Here is a 25012-nt window from a genome sequence, read left to right as displayed (position 1 = left end):
GTCCAGGAACGCCAAAGCGAGTCCTCGACTCGGTGCTTCCGTGGGTGCAGCTTCGCCGGTTGTCTCCTATACTACTTACTTGTTCACTGTGCTTCCTAGAACACAACTCTCAATGGTGTCGCCTGACACGCGGGAAGGTCGTCGTCGTTTCATGCTTTCAGCACTCACATGAGTGAAGGTCGCTCAGACACGAAAAAAACGAGGGCTCCGGCGAAGGACCCTTTCTAAAATATGTCCTGGAGGGGCCGCCCTGGAAAGGCAAATCGTCCTCCAGAGACATCACCAACGAGACTGTCGGCAAATGCGGAGCACCGGCAGACAAAGTTTCAACCACGTAAGCTGCACGCTTTTTAGCCAACCACATGCACATCTTCTTCACCTGTCTCCCAACCACCTCCATAACGTGCAGCACCGCCTCCAGAAAAAACATTCGAATCGAGCAGCCGAACGGACACCAAGCTAATTACGTTTCTGTACCAGCAAGTGAAGCGCCATTGAATTCAAGCTCATCGCTGGCCCCTCCTCGAGGTTCTAGATTGCCGTAACCGCCTCAGCGGCTCCAGCTTCGTCCGGCTGAGATGTTCCCGATGGCGGCGGGCCACCCTCTCATGCCGGTTCTCCATCAGTTTGATACAGGGGCAAAACGGCTGATAGCTCTGTGCGCAGTTGCTCGTACTCAGGAGTTTCCATGGCTTGCAATGGGAGGAGCCGATCCTCTTTCGGGTATCGCAAGAATCCCTCAAGCAAAGCTCTGACTGGCTGTGGGATATTCTTGCAGCTTCGAAAGATCCATTCACTTCCGCCTAGCGCCGCGTCCTTGGTAATGGGCAAATCGGCGCACCAAATCCAGTAGATCACCAACCCCAATGCCCATGCATCAAACGAAAATGTCATCAGCGTCCTGCGGTCCCTGTGGTAAGATATGGTTGCTCGTCTGGCTTCAAGCTCCGGCGGTTCGAATCCTCGACTGACGGACGACACCACCCTGGCACCGTCTCGCACCAGATGTTCAAAGCCGGTCAAAAACACGCCACCACGCTGGTCCAAGACGATGTCGACGGGCCTCAAATAGGTATGCACAAGGCCATAGTGATGGAGACTCGCAAGCAGCCTTATGACCTGAAGCGTGAGCTGCAACCGAGCGTGGTGCACGAGGGACTTGTGTGTTGAGGAATGACTCAGTAGGACTTCTCCAAACGTCTGAAGGTTACTCTGCATTCGGGGATACAGAAAGAATCTGCTCAAGACCCACATATCCCTCTCATCTAAGCGAACCCGGATCATCTTCTTTTTCTGTGGGTCCTTCACCAAATCGAAGGGGAATATAAATCTGAGATGCACCTTGGCTTGCTTCTGGTTTTTGATGCCTCGTAGCAAGCGTAGGCGCAGCACCTCCTCCTTCATCTGCTTGATCGCGTTGGAAGGCGGCCGTTCCGTGAAATATGGAACGTGCACCTCAAATGATTCTCCTGTCTCCTGGTCGGTCGCCTCGAGATATGCATAAGGGTCTTCCTGGCCGAGCACTGTGCCCCTGACTAGCGTCCTTGGACGCTCGCCAAGCTCCGACTCTACGCGGAAGGGCTGTCCAGTATTCCACAACGATGTGGACACTAGACTGTCAGCTGCGGACTGCATGTATTCACTTGTAGTCCGTACGTTTGCTTGCGGTATACGATTGAACAGCTCCTCAATGACAACGTCTCCAGGATCCGTACCACGGAAATAAATAGGGTTCGTGTCGACATCCTCCGGAAACTCGTCGGGAGGGAATACAGGTTGGCGGACTCGTCGAAAGCGCCTGAAGAATCGAAGTGCTGCCGCTGGAATGTCTCGTCTGAAAAATGTTCCCACACGCCGCAAGTACTGAAGTATTCGTGTACGTAGTGAAGGTCGAGGCGTCTGAGGCGCCTCTTCTCCAGCATCTGATCCGCCTGTCACCCCACGTCGCCAAAAACGCAAACGCCTGGTTAACCTTCTAAAAGCACTGGGGGACTGTGTCTGGGCCTCTGTGTGGCTGTCCGGTAAAGGGGTCACATCCTCGGCCGCTTCCTGCTCCAACCATGAGCCTTCATGCTTGTCTTCATCGTGCTCCCCATCAATAAATGCTACTGGCTCAATTGGGCTGTGGAAAGGTCTAGGGGACGCGCCTCCCGGCGACCGGACACTAACAGCGGCTTCCGAGTTCTGCCAGTGGCGAGGCCGCACAACGCCAGCGCCTTGCTGTACGTGGCCAAGTGCCGAAACAAAGAATGCGGCAGCTAGCCAGATAAGACATGATGACGATCCAATCGAGGGACCGTGTCTCATGTTGCGGTTACGTAACACAGAAAACATCGATTCAAAAGTGACAGTGTATCTGTATTTCTCAGGGCAAGCTTCTGGAATACACGTGGAAAAACCAGATTGACATAAATGCCGCGCTCAATCACTCCAGTGCAGAGTTCTGCAGCGTGGCTCAAAACGTCAACTCACCAGGAAGGACGGACAGTTGGCGCGCGGGGCGCCGGTGCTTGTCTCCTGACGCCCCGGCGACTCGACCTGAGACTAGCGAATTCGGCGGCGCTGAGTCGCCCGCGGCATCATTCGCCACAATGGACGGGTTCTCGCCTCCGGTCCTTGTCTTGCCTTGTGCCTAGACGGAGCTCGTGGTGTTGTTGTCGGTTGTTCTCTTCCTGACCCGGCCAGATGACGTAATTTTGTTCCAAAGTTATAGCACTTGTCTTTTCTATTTATGAGTTTTAGCTTTTCGAGCCCTGTGAAGTTTCTCTGCCGCAATCGTTTCCGTTTTCCGGGTACACCCGTTGCAGTCACTTGGGGTCTACTCGTTGTCGTGCTCTTTTGTGCCGGCCGTAACGCCATACCGAAGGAGTTCACCTTTAAACCGTGGTCTTCAGGATTGAGCCTCTTGCAGAATGCGTTGAACTCGTGTCATGAAGACTTTTGTTTGCTTGTGTGCCACTACTGGCGTGTGTCCTACAGCCGATCGCACCTCCCACCGATGAACGGGGTCCCGCTGGCATTGAGGCGAAGAGCTTCTTCCAGGGAACTGTGGCAGCGAGTGCGACTGAGGTACAGCTTGCGTAGACACTCACAGCTGACAAAGGTAGCTGAAGATAACGCTGCTAGTACCGTTCGAATCTTGAAGCAACACTTGATGAAGATAACACGAAAGTCTATGACGACGTTAAGGGCTTACAACTAGTAGCTAAAGACAACGCTGCTAGTGCAGTTCGACTCTTGAAGCAACACTTGATGAAGATAACACGAAAGTCTATGACGACGTTAAGGGCTTACAACTAATATCTAGACACAACGCTGTTTAAAAAAGTTATGGAGAAACCGTGTGCAGAGTCGGACTAACGCAGACTCGATGCCCTGTGATTCAGGGTATTTCATCTCGGCACAAATCTGCGCTGCAAAAATTTTTTGCACTGTACGATCGACAGTTAGATGTGGATCATGTGGGGACGGGTATATAAGCTGTAGCCTTTTTTCGACATAAATTGCGGTGTCGTATCTTGCTTCCGCAGCACGGAAGCAGGGGACGAACTCTATTGATGTATACGAGGGTTGTGAGGGGGATAATCCGTCTTTTGCTTGAAATGAAGCATCTTTTGTTTAATTAGTACCCCGAATGTTTAATATATCCACAGTGATCAATCCTGCCTCCAAGTTTTATAGTTGTGCCTACTCTGTCTCCCACCCGACGATCGCTCTCCTGTTCGCCGTTTGGCTCTTTTTAACCACCGTCCCTTTCTGTGCGAAGTTCCAACCAGCAAGCAGTTTTTCCACTTTGTGGGATTCATCGGAGACGGCACTCCTCTCACATTCACCTTGTGCGTGGTATCACTGCATTCCGTGGCCAATATTACTGCACCACGAATCATACGTTTAACTGTGCACCAGTTCGCACATGAGTGTTCTGGAACATGCTATTCTCTGTTGCGAAATCAATGCAAACGGAGGCTCTCCGAGCATTAAATCTGGTTCTGTTTTTGGAGTAGAGGGTCGAGTACAACGTAAAGATCACCATTGTCACGGTACCAGAAGAAAGCCTGAACCTGAATCCGGTAAGTAACAAATAATATAAGTAATGCAGTTTAGCAGTGAAGGAGGTTCCGAAACAGCGAGTTTCTCCCCAGAACCTGCCGCCTTATTCAAATGTGAAGATGGAGTGTTCCTCTCGTGCCGACAACTTTGATAGACGTCTTTGACGATCGAAACGGAAAGTGAGAAACTTCGTTGGCTCTGAAGTCTCTCGTCGATGTCCCTTTAACCGATACCAAAAAGGAAATTATACATCAGAAAGAAACATGCTACCAGTTGGCTGTGCGGACGCCACCGTCCGAAGACACTGCCCTTTGCTACAAGTGTGCTCTTGCAACTTTCAATGAAGGACAGACGCGAACAACACGCTAGAACAAGGCTAAGAAGCATTGCCTTCTCAAAGTGACTGAAAGGAGGCGCAACATCTGCTTTTTCAGTGGCAGACAGAACTGCTCAGGCAGACGTTGCTTTCTTTGTGGCTGCACACAGGCTGGCCTGTTTGTTTCAGATCTAGGTTTATGACGCAATAACCCTTAAGCGTGAGTTGAAAAGTCGCCGAATCTGATCCCCTGTGCCCTTTCTCGAACTAGACAAGCCGACTTGAACGAGGCGATGCAGCCATCAGGCGTTGTAAGTGTGACGATCCCTCTCAAGGATGCTCTCGAATTTTTGCAAGTTGATTTCTCGTGGGTGGACGTACGAATTCAAGTTCTAGATGGAATTAAATAAGAAAGACTTCATTTGCCTTTCTGGTCGCTGGTAGCTCCCTTATTCGTCCTCAAACAGAGAACCCGGTAGCCGTGGTTGAGCCTGCGATCCAGATGCAGGCGCCCCCGGGTGATCCCCCCATGAACATTGTTGTCATGAACAAAAAATAGCAATTTGATCCGGGAGTGAATGAGTGCCATGGCACACAAAACGCAGGGCTCATGAGAGCAGTACACCACGCACCCCTGACAGTAGTAATTCCCTTCGCTCACGTCTTCGAGATCTGATGCGTTCCCCGTTACCCCTGAACCGTTTTCCGGTTGGTTTGTTGCTTCGAGTTCTCTTTCTCTAGCAGAGTCTCTGTCGGGTTCTGCGAAAATGCGCCGGAGCTTCTCTCCCACACAGCCTATCGCTCTCATAGTTGCGTGCATCAGGGGCATTCGCGGTCCAGTACCGTCGACACATGCAGCGACAACTTTAGGCATATTGCATTTGTGCCATCCGGCCGCGTTCGAATCGCAATCATCGTTCACAGCCTCATGCGAATTCGCAAGACGACTACCCATGCAGGTTACAAATGCTTCTTCTACAGCTCTTCCAAGTTTGCTGGTATTTCTGTCCAAATCACACGCGTCAGCACCAAAATTCGCCTCACAGCCATTTGTGACCCATTTCGCGTCTGAGTTCGAACCGGCACTGGGAGTAACTATAGTGGACGCAGAAGCCTCCTGCCACTCCTGATCAGACGTATTTAAGGTGCATTCAGTCACAACGGCATCTTTTACGGTGTTTTCTACGCCGTTTTTCTCCACTGTTGCGTGTCCAAGTGTGCAGTAAGCCTCTTTGTTTGTGTCTGTGACAGTTTCATTTTCAGTACGCCCACGTTGCCGCTTCCTCGAGGGTGGAAGCTGGCTTTTCCGGAGATGCGTGTCGGGCGTGTATGTAATGATGCACGCACTGCGGCCTTCATGCCTGCTTACTGGAACAGAACAGGAAAACCGAAACAAATGGCAACGTGGCAGGCCTATGAAGCCATAAAAGTATTGCACTGACAAGGAAAGCCCTGCCCTGAGAGGCGCTTTAAAACCGGCAACGTTTTGAGCAAATACAACGAGCACCTTTCCATAAACATACAAGACCAGATGCACTGACATTTGTGAATCTGAACAGGTCGGCAGATATTTCCTCACGTTCTTATGCTAAACCAGACAAAAGTGAAGACTCGCTCGAACGCGATCCCCCGTATCTTGAACGTCGTTAACACCTTGGCAGTCGTGCGCGCCTATCACCGATTGTCCTAACTGCAACCCCAGGTGTCCATGCTGCTGTTTCACTCCGGTCCCCCTTCAGGCCGCAAATCACCATGACTTCCGAACTCCACTCACTTTCCATGGCCGCGTTGAGAAAGAACATATGCGTCTTTTTCTCCTCCTCTGACAGCTCGAGGGGGGTCAAAAGTTCCTGACGAATGCTGGCGCTCGCGCTGACTTCTCTCTCGCCTTCGCCAGGCCCGGCTCGCACCTTGCCCTCATGCTGGTCGCCTCCAGTGCCTTCTTTCGGGCCGCTAGGCTTCGTCTTGTTCAGGTAGCATGGCCATACCTCTCCCCACAGTCTCTGCTGCACTGTTGTCACTGGCGGAACTGACGGCACAGCGACGTGGACGAAGTACGAGGCCGCAAGCGCCGGCGGCGAAGAAACGGCTTCGAGGGGAGACGAAAGCGGAGAGGCATACGACGCATCAGCGCCACGAGCCTGACACTGGGAAGGTGAACAAGATGACTGGAAGACGGGAGCTGCACAGTTACACGGGGACACAGCTGTGTCGCATGCAGCAGGAAGCACCGGCGGAGCGCAGGTTCGGAGACAGTCGAGGACCTCGTCATGGAGCTTCTGCATATCAAAACACAGAAACCACAAGAAGCAGAGAAAAGCTGTCGGTACACAGATACTGTGCAAGGCGTGGAGATCAGCTTGAGATCGGTTGGTGGAAAAAAGATCACGGCCCGCTAGCGTAGTGTAACATGGAGCTGGAAAGCAAAGATAGTCTAGAACTAAACTCCACATGCACTTCATCTCCGGGACGACACTAATCCTTGAGGACAGGTGCAGCCAATATGCAGTCTTCGTACGAACAAAGCATGCAGAGGATTCCAAATGGGTGAGTGAGAAAAAATCAACACACGATTATCCTGTTTATGGTCTCCACTACGCCACTTCGGTAGCCACAGATAAGCCACGGTAAGTTACTGCACAGAACTCAACGCCGATATACACAGATCAACACTCACACCCTGCGAACTCGAAAGCAAATGTCTACAGACATTCGGTCACATGCACAGGACCACATACGTGCCAAAAGAAATGAAAATAATCCTGCGAATTCACATACAGCGACATACATGTCGTCTTGTGACCAATGAAGGGTGCGTTTCGCAAAATGAGTCCACTACGTACTGGGAGGAATTCCCAGACTGGATCTATGCGCCCAAAAAGCGAAGGAAAGACGGTTTCGAGGATGCGACTGAAACGGAAACATCGATGCAGGCAGAGACACGAGATCACGCGCGAGAGTGAGAGACTCGCATCTCCACAGTCGACGGTCTCTCCAGATTCAAGACAAGCCGCGCTGCATACGATCCCTCTGTTTGATTTGTCCTTCGACCCTGCATGTGCATGTCACCTCCAAACTCTGGCGTCCTCCGCGCTACCATGACAACGAGCCTCTTTCATGTTGTTGTGTGTTCGCATCCACACCATTCGAGGAGTGAATTAGTGAAACGACAGTCACTTGCTTGTCCCTTAAATGTCTCCGAACCCACCTGTGGATGTGTACCGAGCAGAAGGAGGACCGGCCCTCCTCGTTCTGTCTTTCTGCATCTTTTGAGGAAGTGGAGGGCAACGCGTCTTCCCTCTCTCTTCCACCAAGGTACGAATACACACACATCTTCCTCTCCGTCCTTTGCCTGCGTTCCACTTGCTTCTCCGTTCTCTTCTTTTTCACCACCTGTCTCCTCAGCGTCCTTCGCATCCTCTCTGCTGCCTGTCCGGCTTGTCTCTGCAAACTGAAGAGGGTGATGCTTCTGCAGCAGCTGCAGAAGCTTGCTGCAGAGCCGAGGGGGCGCAGCTAGCGCATGCAACGAAATCAGGGGCGGCGCATGCAGTTGGAAAATCTCGTCGACCACTTCCTCGAGGTGCGGGATAGCAGAGCCTTCCTGCTTCTGCAGGGCCGCAAAGGACTCGACAAGGACTTTGGACAGCGAGGGACGGAGAGGAGAGGGCGACGGGGCGCGTGAGGAGACGCCATGAAGCTCGACGGGAGAACAGCCAGAGACTGTGGGGCGGGAGGCAGAGACAGGCTTGTCTTCAGCTGCGAGAGCCATAGGGAATGACGAGGAGAAAGGTGACGCATGCAGGTCACGGAGAGGGACAGATTCAAGTGTCATTATTGGATGCGAAGCTTTTTGTAGACGAAGCTAACAGGTTTCTCCGCATGCACGAACGTCAGAGGGTTTCGAAGAGAAACAGACAGCAAGAGGAGAGGAGAGACTGAACACCACCTTTGTCAACATGGACGCAGGGTCTGGACTGAATATCGGCAGAAGATGGAAGGCAAGGCGAAAGGCGAGGGCGCGCGACTGCTGGAGAAAAGGGCAGAAGAGTCTAGGCTTGGAGGCCGGGGCAGCGGCATACTCGACGAACGGGTGGTGGCGAGAAGAGTGAAAAACCGGACTCAAAAGAGAAAGGACAGGGGGGAAACATGAACGAGGTGACGGAGACAAAAGAAAAGGACAGTACATGCAAGTGGTGTTGGAAAAAAGGGAGACGAAACGCCTCGTTATAGAGAGAACGGTGTCGAGGAGAATCCGCGGCTGCACAAATGCCCGAGGAGTTAAAGAACCTGTCTCCAAGACAGAACATGCACAAACGGCACAACAAATACCAGCTATGGAAGCGAGTCACTGAAATCCCGAAAAAGACGTCTTAATCCACATTCTTCTTTTTTGTGCTTCTCGAGTTCGTCGCGAGTATTCATTGCATGCGGCTGAAAAAGAAATCTGCATGCACGGGAAACTACGACGTCCATATAGCGCGATTTGCCTCTCGCGAAAAAGGAAGAACGCCAACGAACCATTCTGGAAACGACCAGATGTCAAAAAAAAGTCTTTCTGTCTCCTGTCGAGGAGATTGAAGACATCCTCTCCTTTGTCGGCCGTCTCTGCTGCGCATGTCCCTCGCGCCATCCCACGGGCGACTCAACTCGCGAAAGACCCGCAGGGAGTCTGTTTTCCCCAGTTTAAGAAAAAAGCTTTTTGTCCATTAAGAAAGAAGACGCCCCGCCCTCTCCCATTTCGCTATGCTTTGAGGGCGTTTCCATCTACGGCACCAAGTCGGAGAGGCCCCGGAACTGCTCGACTTGTCTTCGCTTATTTCCGTTCGCGAATTGTTTTTCCTCGTCTCCCCGATCTTTGTTTCTCCTTTCCTTTTCGTCCATCTGTTTTCTGGTGACCGTCGGTGGTGTGTCTGTTGAAATACTTCGATCTCTCCTAGCCTGAAAAGCCGTGAAAACCTGCCCCGTCTAAACAGCTGAAGAACCAAGATCTAGGCCACCCCTTCCTTTGTTCTTCTTTCTCTTGTTCTTCTTTCTCTTGTTCTCTCTCCTAGTCTCTCGCTCGTCCTTCTTCTTCTTCTTCTTTTGTTTCTTCTTCTCTCTCGTGCTCTCTTGCTTGTTCTTCTCCCTGCTCTCCCGCTTGTACTGCTTGCTCTTCTTCTTGTGCTTCTTCTTCTACTGTTCCTTTTTCGTTGCTGAGGAACGCCAACGCAGTTTCGGCCTTTGCGCTGAGGTCTCCACTGGCGTTCCCTCTTTTCAGCAGCTCTCTCCTTCCTCGGCAGTTCTCTCTCTTTACCTTCATTCTGTTCACCATGCATCTCGCCGAGGAGGTCTCGGCGCCGCCTGCGAAGCGCGCCAAGCAACAGGGGGGCGAGGTCGCGAGCCCAGGCTCTGGGGTCAACAAGGAGGTGGTGATTCAGTTCTGTGACCATCAAGACAATCTTCTCGGCACACAGCTGGCGGTGCCTCTGAGGTGAGGCTTTCTGTTCTCTTCGGGGAACATGCGTGGCTATTCACGTCTCGGGCGCTTCATCTGACGGCTCTCTCGTGCTCCGGGATGTCGCTTTCTGTTGGCTGGAGAGAGAAACGAGTTGACCAGGCGTCTCTCTCTGCAGCAATCGGGGTCTGTGTCTCCTTCGATCGACCGCACATACAGGGCGGCTTTCCAAGTATGCGCAGTGCTGCTTCATGGAGGACGCGTTGTCGAAACTTGGCTCTGAAAGGTCTTGTAAAACAGCGAAAACAGCTGAGAAGCAGTCCCTTCTATCGCCAGCAACTCCGATGGGCATCAGGCAGTGTCGTCAGATTTCGGTGACTTGTGTTCGGTTCCGTCTTCTCAGCTTTTCAGTCGCAATCATTTCGTTTCTTCTTCGCGGCTGCCTGGCAGTTTTAGCGGCTTCTCTTCTTCTCCAACTTCTTGTCTTCTGTTCCTCGCCCTCGCGCGCCTCTCGCCTTTCTGCTGTTTCCGCAACTCTCTGTCTGCGTGCTTCTCGTCGATTGTCCTCCCTCCTCGGTGTCTCTGTCTTCTTGCTGTTCCTTACGTCTGTCGACGACTGTCGCCGCGCGTCTCCCCCGCTACTGCTGTTCTTCTCTTTCCTGCCCTGGATCCGAAAAAGGTTTTCCGCTTGTCGCCGCCTCTGCCGTGTGCATCCCCAACTCGCTTCTGTCTCCACGAACCCCCAAGGACCCTCAGGCTTCTCTGTTTCGTCTTCCGACTTTCGCCTCTCGCCCCGTTCACAATGTCCTCCCGTTGCTGCGCTCTCTCAATCCTTTTCATCAGCATGCACCGAGAGCAGCTTGAAGACTTGGTGAATCAATTGCTTCTGGAGGAGCCGACAGAGGAAGACGAAGACGAGAAGAAAGTCCGGAAAGAGTTCTCTCTGACGATCGACGACAACCGGATCGAAATCACCGACTCTCTGCAAGAGGCCTTCGACGCCTCGACAAATCCTTCGACCGAGCGCGTCCTCCACATTCGCTTCGCGCCTCTCGCAGCCTTCAAAGTCCGGCCTCTCACGCGGTGTTCGACCTCTCTGGAAGGTGCGAAGACCTCTGCTCTTCAGCGAGCGTTCGTTCCTCGCCGCAGAGGAACGACAAGTGAAAGATTTCGCAGCTCTTCTTTCTTCTCTCAACGCTTGAGGAGGAGTAGCGTCAGTAGCTGACTGTGGGAGTCAGTGTGATGCTGTCTCCGCGTTCGCTTCTTTCGCTTCTCAGTCTTCGTCGGAAACCGTTTTCTCCTCTTCGCGCGTTCTCTCCTTTTCGTCTCTTTCCGGCTCCCCTCTGCTTCTTCTTCGCTGCGGTTCCTCTCCTGCCGTCCCTCCCCTCGCTTCTTTCCTCATCTCCCCTCTCTTTGATTTCCCTCACTTTCCGAGTCGCGTCTTTTCCCTTTCAGGTCACACGGAGGCGATTCTTTGCGTCGCGTTCAGTCCGGACGGTTCGCAACTCGCCTCTGGCAGCGGAGACATGACGGTCCGGCTGTGGTGTCTGAACACCGAAACGCCTCTGCGCACCTTGAAGGGTCACTCCAACTGGGTCCTCTGTCTCGCCTGGGCGCCGCACGGCCAGCTGCTCGCTTCCGCGGGGATGGTAAATTCACGAACGACCACAGGCTTTCGTTTTTGCTCGAAACAAACCATTGATGTCTCCGTTTCCTGCCTTGCTAGTAGTGTCGCACCCGCTTCCCTCCTCCTCGCTGGGCATCGCCACTCTTTGTTCTCGATTTCCCTGTTCTATATCCTTGTTCTCTCTACTTTGTTCTCTTCTCTGTCTGCTTTCGTTCCCACTTACTGGTACCTCTTTCATCTCGGTTTTTCGTTTCTCTTCTTGAAACGTGTGTCTGGTCCCCTCTCCTGTTCTTCTTCCTGTCCTCTCACTCCCTCGTTCTATCCTTCTCTCTCTCGCTTGTTCTCTTGTTCTCTTTCTTGTGTTTTCGAGTGTTCTCTCTTCTTCTTGTTTCCTTCCTGTCTTCTCTTGCGTAGCGTCTCTCCTTGGTCTCCCTGCTTCCTTGCCCGCTTTTTGTTTCCTCTTTCTTGCTGCGTCTTTCTCGTTCTCCCGGCTCCCGCGTCGCTCGCGCCCCCTCTCTTTTTTTCCTCTCTTTTCTCGTTTCTCCCCTGATTTCTTGTTTTCGATTCTCTGCGCCTTGGTCTCTGTGCCCTCCTCTCTCGCGTTCTGCTTCCTCACGTTCTTCTGGCTTTTTCCGCCGTGTTCGCCCCTCTCCTCGCTTCGAAGGTCACCTCTTCCAGTCCTTTTCAACCACCACTCCCGTCTCCTTTCCTCGGTTCTTCTCTCGCGCTTCCTGGCCCCCTTCCGTCTCTTCATCTCCACGCGAGGCAGGCGACTGCTTCCCCTCGCGTTTTTTCAGGATGGCTCGCTTCGCCTTTGGAAGGGCGCGTCCGGCGACGCGGCAGGCATCCCACTGAAGGGCCATACCAAACCGGTCACGGCGCTCGCATGGCAGCCTCTGCATCTTTCTTCAGTGTGTGGAGACGACTCAGAACAGAGTCGGCCGTTCCCCTCGCTCATGCTTGCGAGTGCCAGCAAGGTACAAGCGGGCGACACTCTTTGCTAAAGTTGGCAGGGAGAATCAGAGGGATCGAAAGGTGAAGAACGAAACTCGGCGTGTGACCCCCTCGCGGAAAAGGACTTGGAACGAGACCTCTCGATCTCGTCCTTGCAAAGCTTCGTCTCGATGCCTTCGTTCTCCTCTGGCTCTGTCGCCTCCTGTGCTCAGCCTGTGTCATCCCTTCTCGGCTCGCCGAGCGCTTCGATTCTCCAACTGGATATCACGTTCGACGAGTTCTGTCTCCATGTCAGGTCGAGGGCTGCAGTCTCCTGGTTCTCTTGGTCTCCATCACTGGAGACTCGACAAACAGAAGTGCCTTTTGTTCCGTTGCGTTCTTGTTCTTCATTGTCCATTATTGCTTTTTACTGCTTTGTATTGTTCGTTATTGCTGGTGTCTGTTCTTCATTGCTGTTGTCTTCGCTCTTTACTGGTGCTTTCGCTTGTTCTTGTGTGCTGTGTTTTCGTTGTTGTCCGGCTTTCGCGCTGCAGGACAGCACAGTGAGGCTCTGGAACACAACGACTTTCCAGTGCCTGCGTGTGCTGTCTGGACACCGCGATAGCATCACGCAAGTCAAATGGTCAGGAGAGAAGGAAGGTGAGTTCCTGTTTTTTTCACGAACGTTTTGCGACGTTTCGATTGGGGAATCAAGATCGGCTGTTGCCGGCCACAACGTGCATCTTTTGTTCACAAAAAATGTCCGTTTTTCTCGTGTCCTCGTGGTAATTTCACATTAGTTCCGTTTTCGCGCCCTTGGGCTTGCCTTTCGCTTGCAGCTTCTCTCGCTTTGTCTCTCTCTCTCTCTGCGTTCCTTCATTGTGCTTGTGTTTTCTTTGTGGACGTCGCTCAATGCCCCTGCACCGCGATGTAGGACTTTCTACACCTCTTTTCACTTTTCTCTTTGCCGTTAGTTCTTCGTTATCTTCTGCTCCCGCGCCTCCTTTTCTTTCTCCCTTTTTTGTCGCTTCTCTGTACTTCCTCTCTTTCTTCGAACTTTAGAGTGCCTGAAAGATGCGACGCCTGATGAAAATGTGCCTCGTCGTGTTTTTCGCGTCTTACTGTTTCTCAATAATGTCAATCTTGCTCTCGTCTCTTTTTCTTCCTCTTCTGCGTTCTTTTTTGTTTCGGTGCTTTCATCTTCCACTTTTTTCTTCTGCTTCTTCCATTTCCTTCTTCGTTGATTCGAGGTGTGCTTTTCTCTCGTTCACTTTCTTCCACCTTTCTTGTTCACTTTGTCCTTCCGTTTTTCTCCATTTTCGTATGCGTTCGCCTTCTTTTTTCATTTTGACTGTTTCTACATTTTCAGGGTATTTGTACACGGCCTCCCGAGACACGACGCTGAAGGTTTGGGATTGCGTCTCTGGGCGTCTCGTTTCCGACCTGAAAGGCCATGGCCACTGGGTCAATTCGCTCGCCCTCAGCACAGACTACGTCACGCGCGCTGGGCCTTTCGGTGAAAGGGGCGCTCAGCCTTTTGCCTCGGCCTCCGGTAATCCGCAGATCCAGAGCGCTTCTCTCTCCGCTGACTTTTGTCTACTCACATCAAGACGTTCCATGTCCGCAACTGCGCCTTTCGACAGATGTTTGCAAGCGGATGGCATACATACTTTTGTGTGTGTATGTGTGTGTAGCGAGATTTACAGGTTTATGCGCGTGCATGCGCTTATCCTTGCGTGTCTTGTTCATGGATCCGCAGATGCGTATGCAGAGAGTTGGTGTCTTTGACTGTGTCCACGATTGCATGCCCAAAGAGATAACGTCCAGGCTTGCATGCCTTTATGATCCGAGAGAAAGCGACGCTTTTTTTTCTTCACACGCATGCACCCTGAACACCTCCATGCTCACGTCAATGTGACTTCCCTGGTTCATGTATTTACTTCTTCAGGCAATTTCTTATTCTTACTTCTTCTTTTTTGCGACGCTTTCTCCTACTTTTCATCGTGCAGTGTGAGGTAGCTTCACCAGGGTACAGTTGCGCGGCTGTCGCTGGACGAGAGCAGCCATCGTTCGTTTTTGTTCGAGTGCTTCTGCATATGCGCATCTGACTTCGGTTGAACGAAACTGCGCAAAAACACAAATTGGCAGGCGAAGGCGCTCCAAACGGCGTTTTCGTCACTCCGAAAGTCTTGGACTTCTCGCGTTGTTCTTTTTTTTTCGCTTTTCCAGAGATGCGCGAAGCCGCGAGGAAGCGCTATGAGGCGTGTATCAAAACGGTAAGGCGCTCACCGCTTGAGAGGGCATCAAGCGAACGCAAAGAGATGGAAGAAAGCAGCTGAAAAACAGAGACGCTTGCCCACCTTAGAGCCACGAATCCGACTGCAGAAGACTAAGGAAGAGGAAGAAGAGGACAGAGCCTCAGGAGAAAGTCTCGATTTGTTTTGGCCTGTCGGTTCGTTTCGCCTGAGGCTCCACTTCCCTTTCGAAAAGAGAAGTGAAAAGAAAGGACATATGTCTTTTGGCCTGTGAGTGGCAACCAGCTATTGTTTTTTTTTATGTTCAGAGCGGTGGGGAGAAAGTCCTTTCTGGGTCCGACGATTCGACGCTGATTCTCTGGAAACATGTTGGGGCGCCCAAGGGCCTCGTCCAAGTCTGCCGCATGAGTGGACATCAAAAGCTGGTTAATCATGTAAGTCGAAAACTTTGAAGGAAACCCAGGGCGGTTTTTTCTAGCATCTGCGAGGACACGGTGTCACTGCTTCTCTCCTCGAGGGCGTAGTCAGAAATGTCTTTTTCTCGTCGCTCCTGTATGCGCAAGTCGTGCCCGTGAGTGGGTGCGAGTGGATTTAATTTCAAAGTGATTCCGGCGTTTGCGCGCATGCACTCGCTTCCTTCAGGTACGAAACGCTCGTGTGAATATGTGAGCGCGCGGTGCGTTCTTTGTCGGGGAAACACCAAGAGAGAAGAAACGAGACGCGGTGCCTTTTCAGATCAGTTGCCTCTCCACACATTAATGTATATATACATATACATATATATATATATATATATATATAGTGCAGCATGCTCGTGTGTGTATCGATTGGTGAGCACATATGTTTGTTTTATGAATGTATGTGTCTGTTAGCATGGACGAGTTGATTCTTTGGCTAGCGGGGTGTTCCGATGCAAAAGGACATGTCTGCATAGGTCGAAAAGCATGTGAGCACGGAGGACTGGGCGAATGAACAGCGAGAGAGAAGGACAGACAGAGAAAGCGAGAGATCCCAAGAGAGAGCCAGGAAATGCTTGCGATAGAGTGGTTTCCATGTGGACGACACCATGTTGTGAAGCTGGTGACTCACCTAGCTTTCCTTGTCACCTAAGAAACTTTCAGTTCAGTTCTTTCTCGTTCATGCCCTGGGACCTCGCCGTAGGTTGCGTTTTCTCCCGACGGAAGATACATCGCCTCCGCCTCCTTCGACAAGTCCATTCGGTAGGTTCGCTTGTTCTGACATGTAGCCATGTTTCGGAGCGACTGTGTGCACCTGTTCGTTCTTGGCTTTTGTTCTTCTCCCTACGGGTCGCCTCACTCTCCCCGGATCCACATGTGGGCTCTGTCATGTCAGGGGACGTTGAACGGAACCTGCGAGAGATAATAAAATTTTCTGTGGGTGTGTCGATTCGCGGCTGAATTTTCCCCCCCCTTTCCCCCCTTGTGCGCATTTTAGGATTCTATTTACAAGCTCCTCACACCATCTGGCTTACTTTTCTCCGATTTTCAGGTTGTGGGATGGCCGACGGGGCGTCTACTTGTCGACTCTGCGAGGTCATGTCGGACCTGTCTACCAGCTCGCGTGGAGCAGCGACAGCCGTCTCCTCCTCTCAGCCAGTGGCGACAGCACGCTGAAAGTCTGGCATGCAGAGACGCGAAAACTCAAAGAAGACCTCCCCGGTCACGCAGACGAAGTCTACGCCGTCGACTGGAGTGTCGTCGGCAGCTACGCAGCTTCTGGTCAGAAAACATGCCAGGAAAACCAGGAAAACGAAGCGGCTGTGCACTTCCAGCACCAGGAGGGAGAAAGCGTACCAGAGGTGGAAACGGTGGCAGGCATGTCCCGCAGTCTGTCGGCATACAAACAGTGATAGTGACTCCTATATTCCACATATATGCATACGCAGATGTGCACGTATACAGAGGCGTGTAAATGCATATCTACATATACATATATATATATATATATATATGTATATAAATATGTATATATATATATATATATTTGTGGATGTGTATATGTATATATATATGTATATGTATACATAAATTTATATTCTCATATTGTGCGAAGTGTGTTGAGCGACAGGTGCACGTAGGGTGGGAATCCTTCTTTCTGGGGGGGCTCCGTGTATCTGAGGGAGGACTGAAGAACTTGCATGCTGCCTTGTCCTTGACTGAAGCTGTCCTGTTTCGCCGTTTCTTCTGCGTTGCTCAGGATCGAAAGACCGCGTTCTGAAGGTGTGGAGGAATTAAAACGCTGCGAAAGAAGTTGGGAGCGGCAGCCGGGCAGGCCTGGCGCAGAAGAGCCGCGCCGCTTCCGCCGCTTCACGGGGAGCCGCAGGTAGAAAACAACAACTAGAAGCCAGAAGAGAACATCAGGTAGAAGAAGTCGGCGAAGAGGAGCTCGAACAAGAGGGGAGAGAAGAACAGGGAGACGAAAGAAGGATGAAGACGGATAAGAAGAGCTAGAGGAACAGAGCGAAGAATGGAGAGAACAGAAGAAGTAGAAGCGAGAGAACAGGCACCCTACACACGCACTGTCGCACTGCAGGAAGGGAGAGGATAAGAGGAAAACATCGGCAATGCAAGCTAAACAAGGAAGGCCAACAGTGAAGAGAGGAAACCGAGAACACAGCTCACGACGCAGGGGAACCATGGCTGCAAGCGCTTGGGATTCCAGTATACTGCCGTGTATATACGTAGTTATATATATATATATATATATATATATATATATATATATATATATATATACATATATGCACATATATACATATATATGTCTCTGTTTGAACAGATGTTAATTGAGTATCTGTCGTTATTTACGGTTAGTCCGAGAAGGTAACTGGGCCTCGCTTGGGGTTGAAAGACACCCGTATGTTACTCTCTCGCTCTAATACTCTCTGCGCCAGCAGGTGTAGCCGTGCCTATTTGTCTTCAAGTGGTAACAGAAATCCTCAGCTCCACCAAACGCGTCTGCACCTAGGTGCCTCGGCTTTTTTGTTTGTCTTTTCCCGGCGTTCACGTTTTTAAAGTCCATTTCCGTTGCGAACCGTCTGTCTCCAGAATGGCTACCTCTGCTGCATGCGTCGTGTCTTCGTCTTGTGTTTGTCTCTTTTGCCTAAAGCGTCGGACTTCCCTCCCCTGATGCATCAAGGGTATTTCTTGTCAGCTGCTTGTCAGATGTTTAGAGACTGTTTGTCGCCAGCGTCGGTGCTTTGCAGTACGATGCATCTTCTTTAAGTCGTCAATTTTTCTAAAACGCAAAAACAAAATATCTGAAGGACCTCTCAAGCGACTCACCTCTCCCGCCGGGATACCTCAACTGTAGTATGACTAGTGTTCTACATATATCCAGACAAATACACACATAATATATATATATATATATAGTCACTTATGTACGCGCATACGTATAAAGCTATATACGTATATGCATATATATATATATATATATATATATCAGCTGTTTTTAATTTTTTAGCAAGTCTACATACGCCTGTACAACTGTAAATGCGTTCCTATTCAAGTCTCTCCTTGAACACATATATATATATATATACATATGTATGTATACATATTGTATACGCATGTATACTATATACAGATGTATCTAAGCTGGCCGGTAGATGTGTCAAGCAACTCCTTCCCGAGGGCAGGTTGCTTGTCGTTGGCGAGGCGCCTCGCATGCTTCGCATTTGGCTGAGAAAGGTGACTTTGTTCGTCCAGCTTTCGAAGCAAAAGGTCGAGAAACTGAACAAACATTCGACAACCGACTGAAGTCAAAGGTGCCTCTCGCACGTCCCACAGCGACTGCGAAAACGCGACAAGAGTGCTGAAGGAAACCGAAACGCGTTCGCTGTTTCCATCTTCTTGTTTTCTTTTCTCTCTTTCTGTGTTCTTCACAGTCTCGTTTTCGTTCCCTGTGCACTCCCTCCTGTCGTTCTCTCTTTCTGTTCATTTTTTCTCCCCCTCTTGTCTCCTGTCCTTCCACTGTCTCTGGCCGAGATCTCTGTTTCCTCCCAGACTCTCTCTCTGAGTTTGCTTCCTGTCTCTTCTAGAATCTTCCCCTTTGTCTCCGTTCGGTTTTCTCTCCTGTCTCCTCGTCTCCCATCTTTTCTCGTGTCTCCTTTTCAGTCTCTCCTGTCTCTTTTCACTCTTTGTGAGGGACGCTTGAGGACGCCTGAGCCGCTGCGTCAGGTGCGCGAGGAAAAACCACACCCTGGTTGCCAGGCGCCGACCCGCCGTTGGGATAAGGCCCCGGGGGCTGTGCGAAAGGAGACACTTGTTGGGGACAGGGCGCGCCGGCGCCTCGCTTCGCGTCGCTGGGAAAGAAGACCCCTGGGGCCGCATGCATCAAATACTGCTGCTGCTGAGCGTGGTAGAGTTGCTGTTGCAGGAGCACCTGAGCCTGCTGCTGTTGGAGCACCATCTGCTGCTGCAGAGCCTGCGCGTCGAGCATTGGAGTCTTCTCATCGGCTCCTTGGGCTCCAAATGCCGCGCCCACGACCGCGTAGGGCGCGGCCGGAGCCCCCGGCGGCACTGTGCCGGGCGCCTCGGCGAACGGCTGTGGGGATCCATCGGGCCCCGGGGCGGGCGCGGAGACATCAGCGCCGGCCCCGGGGGCGCCTGCGGCCTCCGGCGGAGACACTCGGCGGTGGAGGTCGCCCAGTGGGTTCGCGCCGAGAGGGAGAGTCCCCGAAGATGCTGGTCCCGCGCCCCGGGGGGCCTGCACTCCCGTCTGTGCAGGGGACTCTCCAGGAGACCCTGGAGCCACCGCGGCGAGAGATAGGGTCTCTTTGAGGCCGATCCCGATGCCGGGAGACATCGCCGCAGCCGTGGAGGGTGAAGAGACCGTTAGGTCGCATGCAGGCACAGGCGGAGAGACGACGGCGGCCTGTTGCGCCCGCAGATGTTGGAAGACGCGAGGGTCACACGCAGCCTGGAGCTGGCGAATTCGATGTGTCAACGCGAAGGCCTCAGACATCAAACTCATGCTCTCCGCCTGTAAGCAAAGGACAAAGGGATGCACCTTTATCGAGAGAGAGACCTAGGAATCGAGGATTGAGGAGGAGAGAGCGATTGCACGCGAGACGAAGCAGGGGCAAGAAGTGAAAAAGGCCGTGAGTCTCCTCCAACAGAGTCGTGCCGAGCAAACCTCAGAAGGAGACTGAGCCGACGCAGACAGTTCAAGCGATCAGAAGCACCTGACTGCCAGACTGCATGCAGCCAACACACACCCCCAAACATAGAGACCTCGAAAACGAAGAAAACAAGGGACGAAAGGTAGCTGAGAGGCAAAGAAAGCAAAGCAGCGACAGGAAACATCAGGGAGAAGTAGAAAGGAGGAAGCACTTAGAAGGGAGAAGAGGACGGGGAAGGGCGGCGACTGCGTGAAGAAGAAAAAGGAAACACGAGACGCGACGAAGAAGACAAGAGAGGAAACGCGTGAGCGACAGAAGGTCATCCTTTCTTGTTCTCACTTGAACAACGCCTTGTGCGCCCATGAGCAGTTTCATTTGTTCGTCGAAGCGAGGTTGCTGCTGAAGAAAAAACTTTTCAAGGTGGTGGGGCGCTGCAGGTTTGTGCGGGCCCTCCATGAGGACGTCGTAGAAGCTCTCCTTCGGCTCGTGAATCAACACCTCGTCCAGAGTCTAAAAACCGAGACGCATCCAAAGCTGGGCGTTCACTTCAAAAAAGAGGTTGAACCAACGTTTCCGAGGAAAAACAAAGCTTTCCAACGAGACAGAAACTCATGCAGAGGAAGTCGTTGCTCTTTTACACCAAGAAGAAAATTCACGAAATCACGAAAAAAAAACATTTTGGCAGTTGAAGGCACTTGGTGAGAGGAGAGAAGATTTCCACCAACTGGAGAGCCAAGAAAACGTCGCTTCGACCAGAACTTCGAAAACCGCTTGCCGTGAGAGACGTCAAACAGGAAAAGAAAGAAGGCAGTTTATGTGATGCGGACAGCTGGTCCTGCATGCGAAGCGCAGAGGGCTGCGCTTTAGCATGAGCATACGGACAAACGAGAGAGCCTCTGCGGCCTCGAGCAGAGTTTCTCTCCCGGAGAGCGAACGATCTCAGCTCTGCGTCGTGTCTGTTTTCGTTGGAAAGGCAAGATCAGAGTTTTGCGAGCGCTTGCCGCAGAGAAGGACGCGAGTCGCGTCTCTTTACAAGAAAGGAACGGAGAGAGCCAAGAGAAAGCCGCCCATAGAAACCTGCGTTAAGAAGGATCGAGCGTTTAATGTTCTGCTACATGCAATCCGTACCTCGGCGGCGACGCAAGGCCCCACCACATGACCGCCTTCCGGATTGAGCTGAGAAAAAGCGGAAATGCAGACCAAACGAGAGGCGCGAGGACAGGCATGAGGAGGCAGGCGAAAAAAAATATGAACAGAAAGACGGTGAAGAGAACAGCAGTAGACGAGAGAAGAGTGAGAGATCAGAAGAGTGGACGCCAAGAAGAGCGTGGAGGACGAGAGAAGAACCGACATCTGGAAGAGTTAGGGTGGAGACAAAGAGTCGCAGGCAAGATGACCTCGACGAAAGGCCTGTTTTTCCCTTGTAAACGCTGGAGGAAAAAGAGGACTCAACGCGAAGGGAAGAAGGAAGTCGAGATGAGAAAACGACTGGAAACACACTCGTAGAAGGCTCGAAGAAAGGGCACAAAAGAAGCGAAACGTACCCTAAGAAAGTGGCGGAGCTCCGCAGGCGGGAGAGAATCGTCGAGGAAGTGAACTTTGACAGAAATTTGGAACTCGCCCCAGCCTGCCTCAGAGACTTCGTACGGCGGGTGGGTTAACGCTGAAAGCCGAGAACGAAATGTCACAACGCGTTTTTTATCTTTCGACAAATTTGGATGCCTTCGCTTTCTCTCACAAACACCAAGCGTCGACCAGTCGAGACTCGAGATCGGGGAGAGAGTAGAAAAAAGCGAAAGGCCTGGCGGAAAGCTCCAGTCTCCAGATCGAGAGATCCGAGCTTTGCACCCTCACTCACAGGACTCTGTCGGCATGTGCTCGACCAAGAAACAGAGCTCGTTCTCTTCTTCGCGTCTGCCAGTGTGCCTCTCCGCAAGAGACATGTCTCTTTCCTCCGAGCGTCTCTCTTACTTCTCTTGGGGTTGACGAAAGAAGGATCGAGCTCGAAGACAACTTTCTTCACGCAGTAGGTCAGGTCCTCTCCATTCAGCGCTCGCAGCAGGCAGGTCCACTTGTGGGTCATGTCGTTGTACTTCTTCTTCTCCTTAAGAAAATGAGGAAGACAAGAAAAGGTCAAAAGTGGACGGTTTAGACACTCTCAACCATGTGGAGGCAACGGACGGCGGAGAGGAGGAAGCAGAGGAAGCAAACGTAGAGCGGAGAGCAGCCAGAACGCGGGAGGGAACAAAGGCACGGAGGACAGTAAAAGACATACGAGACAGGAAAGCAGAGGGAGAGAAGACGACCAAGACGGACGGTAAAGGAAACCGGAGAAAGGCCAAGCGAGGAAAAAGGAGAACACAGAGAGAGAGGAGGTCGAGAAGACGCGAAGGCAAAGAAGCAGGATAAAAAAGGAAAAACGAAAAACACGAGAAAAACAAAAGATAAAAAAAGAGAAAAAAAGGAGATGGAAAAAATGGGGGAAAATGAGAAAAAAACGAAGGGGAGATACGATGCGTTCTGTAAGTGTGTGTATGTGAAGACAAGTGTGAGGCCTCGAGAGCGAGAGTCCCTGTCTCTTTTCCCTGTGTTGCACTTTCTCGCTTGCGCGTCTGGATGTCATCTCGCGCTTCTCCTGCTCTCCACTCTGGCCTCTCTCTGGTTCCAGCGAGATCTTACCACTGGCGACAGCCTAAAGGCGTAGCTGCCGAGAACGAACGTCTTCCTCACGGTCAGACCTTTCATAATTCTTGCGTTCTCTTGCGCGTGGATGCTGTGGCCGCGAGGCTGCCGAGAAGAGTGAGGACGAGAAGACTCGGTACACCCCAGAGACGCGCCTGCGGCCGAGAGGCAGAGCGGAGGATCTTCGCGTTCCTCCCATACAGCCGCGCCGCCGCGGTCTCTCGGCATCTTCGAAGGCAGGTCAAGGAAGCATCGCACGAGGAGAGACAGCGGGGAACAGCGAGAGAAGCGGAGAGAAACCGGAAGGCAGGAGGCAGGCGAGACAGAGAGGAGAAAGGAACTACAAACGGAGAGGAAAGGGACTACAAACGGAGAGGAAAGGAACTACAAACGGAGAGGAAAGGGACTACAAACGGAGAGGAAAGGAACTACAAACGGAGAGGAAAGGAACTACAAACGGAGAGGAAAGGAACTACAGACGGAGAGGAAAGGAACTACAAACGGAGAGGAAAGGAACTACAGACGGAGACGAAGAGGTCACGAAGAGGGAGGCAGGTGAGAAGGACGCCGGAAAACGGCGAGGTGCCACAGAAGATGGAAGAAGCATGCAAGCGAAGGAACAAAGAAACGTTGACGCGAGATGAAAGACTCTCGCCGGCCGCTGGGAAGAGACAAAGATGTGAGAGGTGATCTTCTGCAGCCAAGAAAGAAGCAGGCAAACGAGAAGATCCAGCAGAGAGAAGACCCGCGGAAACGGCAACGGCCGCCGAAGAAAAAATGGCACAGAAGGGGGAAAGGGAAAACAGTCTCTTCTTGGAAAAAGAAGAAACGACAACAGCGGAGACAGTGTGCAGTACAGACTCGACGAAACGCTGCAGTCACCGGCCAAGCCACTTGGGGGCTTCCTCTCCGTCGATCCGCCAATAACGAGTCTCCCGACCGACAAGATTCCTGAAAAATGTAGATTTCTTCACAAGAAACAAAGCACAGAGAGCGCGGAGAGAGCTTCTTCGCGTCGTGTCTTTCCTGTGCCTCCTTCTTCCTCGAGGTAAAGATGCCGCGTTTCAGAGAGCGCATGCAACGCAGGCAAAATGCCGCGCGGCGAGAACGCAGACACAGCGAATTTGGACGCGAGAAAAACATCAAGGACTTCTTCTGTCCTTTCACAGGTCCTCGAAACTCTTCGACGAAGGGGAAAACATAGCAGAGAAACGCGACGAGTCGTCTGCTGAAGGGTGTCTCGTCGGGGGTGTGAGGAACGCAAAAGTTCACAAGGAACCGAGAGCAGGAAGAGAAAACAAGTGAGCCTAGAATGGAACTTATGAAGAAGAGGAAATTTAGATGTTTTCTCGACGAAAAAAAGTTTCTTCTAGAACGTGCAGTGCCTCTTTCCTCCTCCCTGCGAAAGTTCAGAGCCGACGTTCCGGTGTCAACAGAAAACAGCAGTGGACGAAGTGACTTGTCATCGTTGGTGAAGACGTTTCAGAGGAACATTCTCCCTCTTGTTGGAATCGCCTCAGCCAGAGGAAGCGCTGAGCAACATCCGCAAGCCCGCCTGACCTGGAGGCAGCGCAGCCTTGCTCTCTCATAGTTATTTCCTTCCGACAAGAGCGATTTTAGAGCTTCGACGATCTGCGAAAGAAGCTGCTTGCGCAACAATGGAGGAAATCCACGGATTCTCGCAGCTTCTGGATCTGGCTGACTGAGGCAGAAAGGAATTCTTCAGAGAACTGGACCTGAGTGGGGAGCTGCAGGAAAACGAACGCACTCTCTTTGAAAACAGGCAAAACGCTGAACACCGGATTTTTGTGGCTTCTCTCCATTCTGCTTCTGCGCGAGAAAAACGCGAAAGCCACAAGGCTTATGCTCACGCAAGCACTGGCCGGGAGGTCGCTGTGGGCCGCTGCAATACCCTTCTGGTTTCCGTCTGTAAACCTCTTGCCTGCCGTTTTTCAGAGTCGAATACGCGACTCTTATCAAATGTGTGACGAAAGACGCGTTCAACGTAAAACCTCTCGCTGTGACCAGGTTCTGCAGATTTGCAGTCGACTTCCCATGGTCCCTCGGACTTGCGTCCACCACTTAAGTTTCTTCTTACTTGAAAAGATGCCGCGCGAAAACTGAAGCAACCTAGTGAGAGCTGCACAGCGTGTGTCGAGAGGCGACGAAGAGAAGGAAGGAACTGATCTTCTCTTGGGAGGCACCAGATGCGAGACAGAGCCTGGTGCGAGAGAAGGACACAGAGCGCGACTCGAGAAATTCTTCAAGTGCTGAAACGTTGAAAAACATGAGAAACGTTTCGGTCGCTGTAAGCGCGATTCTGTGCGTGTGTGTCCGCTTTAGACATTCCGATAAATCATTTTGAACCCCCTTCTGCTGCCGCGTTCCCTTGCCACAAGAAAGCCTCGACCCATACATTTCACCAAAGAAAATTGTCATTGAAATTCTTCCTGGCATTGAGACAGCATCGCCTGCGCGCTTTCTAAAGGCCTCGAACGGGCTCTTCAATCTAAAATGAAGTCCTAGTCGCAAGAGAAGCACAGCTAGTGTATCCTACATAGGTTCATAT

The 25012-nt window shown here is 51.7% G+C and overlaps 4 protein-coding genes across 4 annotated transcripts; 1 reads left to right on the top strand and 3 right to left on the bottom strand.

Annotated features, from left to right (window-relative positions):
• ROP8 (rhoptry protein ROP8) lies at positions 1–2635 on the bottom strand (the record flags this gene model as incomplete). Its single annotated transcript, XM_002370855.2, has 1 exon — positions 1–2635. Exon 1 carries the CDS (start codon positions 2332–2334, stop codon positions 607–609), a length of 1728 nt encoding a protein of 575 aa, XP_002370896.2. The 5' UTR covers positions 2335–2635.
• Positions 2636–4784: 2149 nt separating this feature from the next.
• Positions 4785–8198, bottom strand: TGME49_215750 (cytidine and deoxycytidylate deaminase zinc-binding region domain-containing protein; the record flags this gene model as incomplete). The annotated part of the gene is made up of 3 exons (XM_018779701.1): positions 4785–5734; positions 6141–6645; positions 7575–8198. 3 exons carry the CDS (start codon positions 8196–8198, stop codon positions 4785–4787), a joined length of 2079 nt encoding a protein of 692 aa, XP_018635682.1.
• A 711-nt stretch (positions 8199–8909) lies between these two features.
• Positions 8910–17914, top strand: TGME49_215740 (notchless, putative). The gene is made up of 11 exons (XM_002370852.2): positions 8910–9836; positions 10644–10903; positions 11256–11449; positions 12225–12404; positions 12915–13020; positions 13730–13912; positions 14590–14636; positions 14924–15049; positions 15777–15835; positions 16125–16354; positions 16833–17914. Exons 1-11 carry the CDS (start codon positions 9676–9678, stop codon positions 16868–16870), a joined length of 1584 nt encoding a protein of 527 aa, XP_002370893.1. The 5' UTR covers positions 8910–9675; the 3' UTR covers positions 16871–17914.
• Positions 17915–18238: 324 nt separating this feature from the next.
• On the bottom strand, positions 18239–23492 carry TGME49_215730 (Gas41, putative). Its single transcript, XM_002370851.2, has 6 exons — positions 22441–23492; positions 21733–21865; positions 21306–21424; positions 20890–20937; positions 20101–20271; positions 18239–19622 (listed from the first exon to the last, which is right to left on the bottom strand). Exons 1-6 carry the CDS (start codon positions 22669–22671, stop codon positions 18771–18773), a joined length of 1554 nt encoding a protein of 517 aa, XP_002370892.1. The 5' UTR covers positions 22672–23492; the 3' UTR covers positions 18239–18770.
• Between the last annotated feature and the right edge of the window lie 1520 nt (positions 23493–25012).

This window comes from Toxoplasma gondii, chromosome X (genome assembly GCF_000006565.2).
Source record: "Toxoplasma gondii ME49 chromosome X, whole genome shotgun sequence".
Taxonomy (NCBI): Eukaryota; Apicomplexa; class Conoidasida; order Eucoccidiorida; family Sarcocystidae; genus Toxoplasma; species Toxoplasma gondii.
Note: the sequence above shows the minus strand (reverse complement) of the source record. Positions and strands in the feature narration are given on the sequence as shown.

Excerpts from the sequence above, each read along its gene's own strand:
- TGME49_215740 (XM_002370852.2), top strand. The coding sequence starts at position 9,676 with ATGCATCTCGCCGAGGAGGTCTCGGCGCCGCCTGCGAAGCGCGCCAAG. Across the intron at positions 10,904-11,255 it reads GTGTTCGACCTCTCTGGAAG|GTCACACGGAGGCGATTCTT; the intron begins GTGCGAAGACCT and ends TTTCCCTTTCAG. Across the intron at positions 15,836-16,124 it reads TCCTTCGACAAGTCCATTCG|GTTGTGGGATGGCCGACGGG; the intron begins GTAGGTTCGCTT and ends TCCGATTTTCAG.
- TGME49_215730 (XM_002370851.2), bottom strand. The coding sequence starts at position 22,671 with ATGCCGAGAGACCGCGGCGGCGCGGCTGTATGGGAGGAACGCGAAGAT. Across the intron at positions 21,866-22,440 it reads CCTTTAGGCTGTCGCCAGTG|GAGAAGAAGAAGTACAACGA; the intron begins GTAAGATCTCGC and ends CATTTTCTTAAG. Across the intron at positions 20,938-21,305 it reads AGCTCCGCCACTTTCTTAGG|CTCAATCCGGAAGGCGGTCA; the intron begins GTACGTTTCGCT and ends GCTTTTTCTCAG.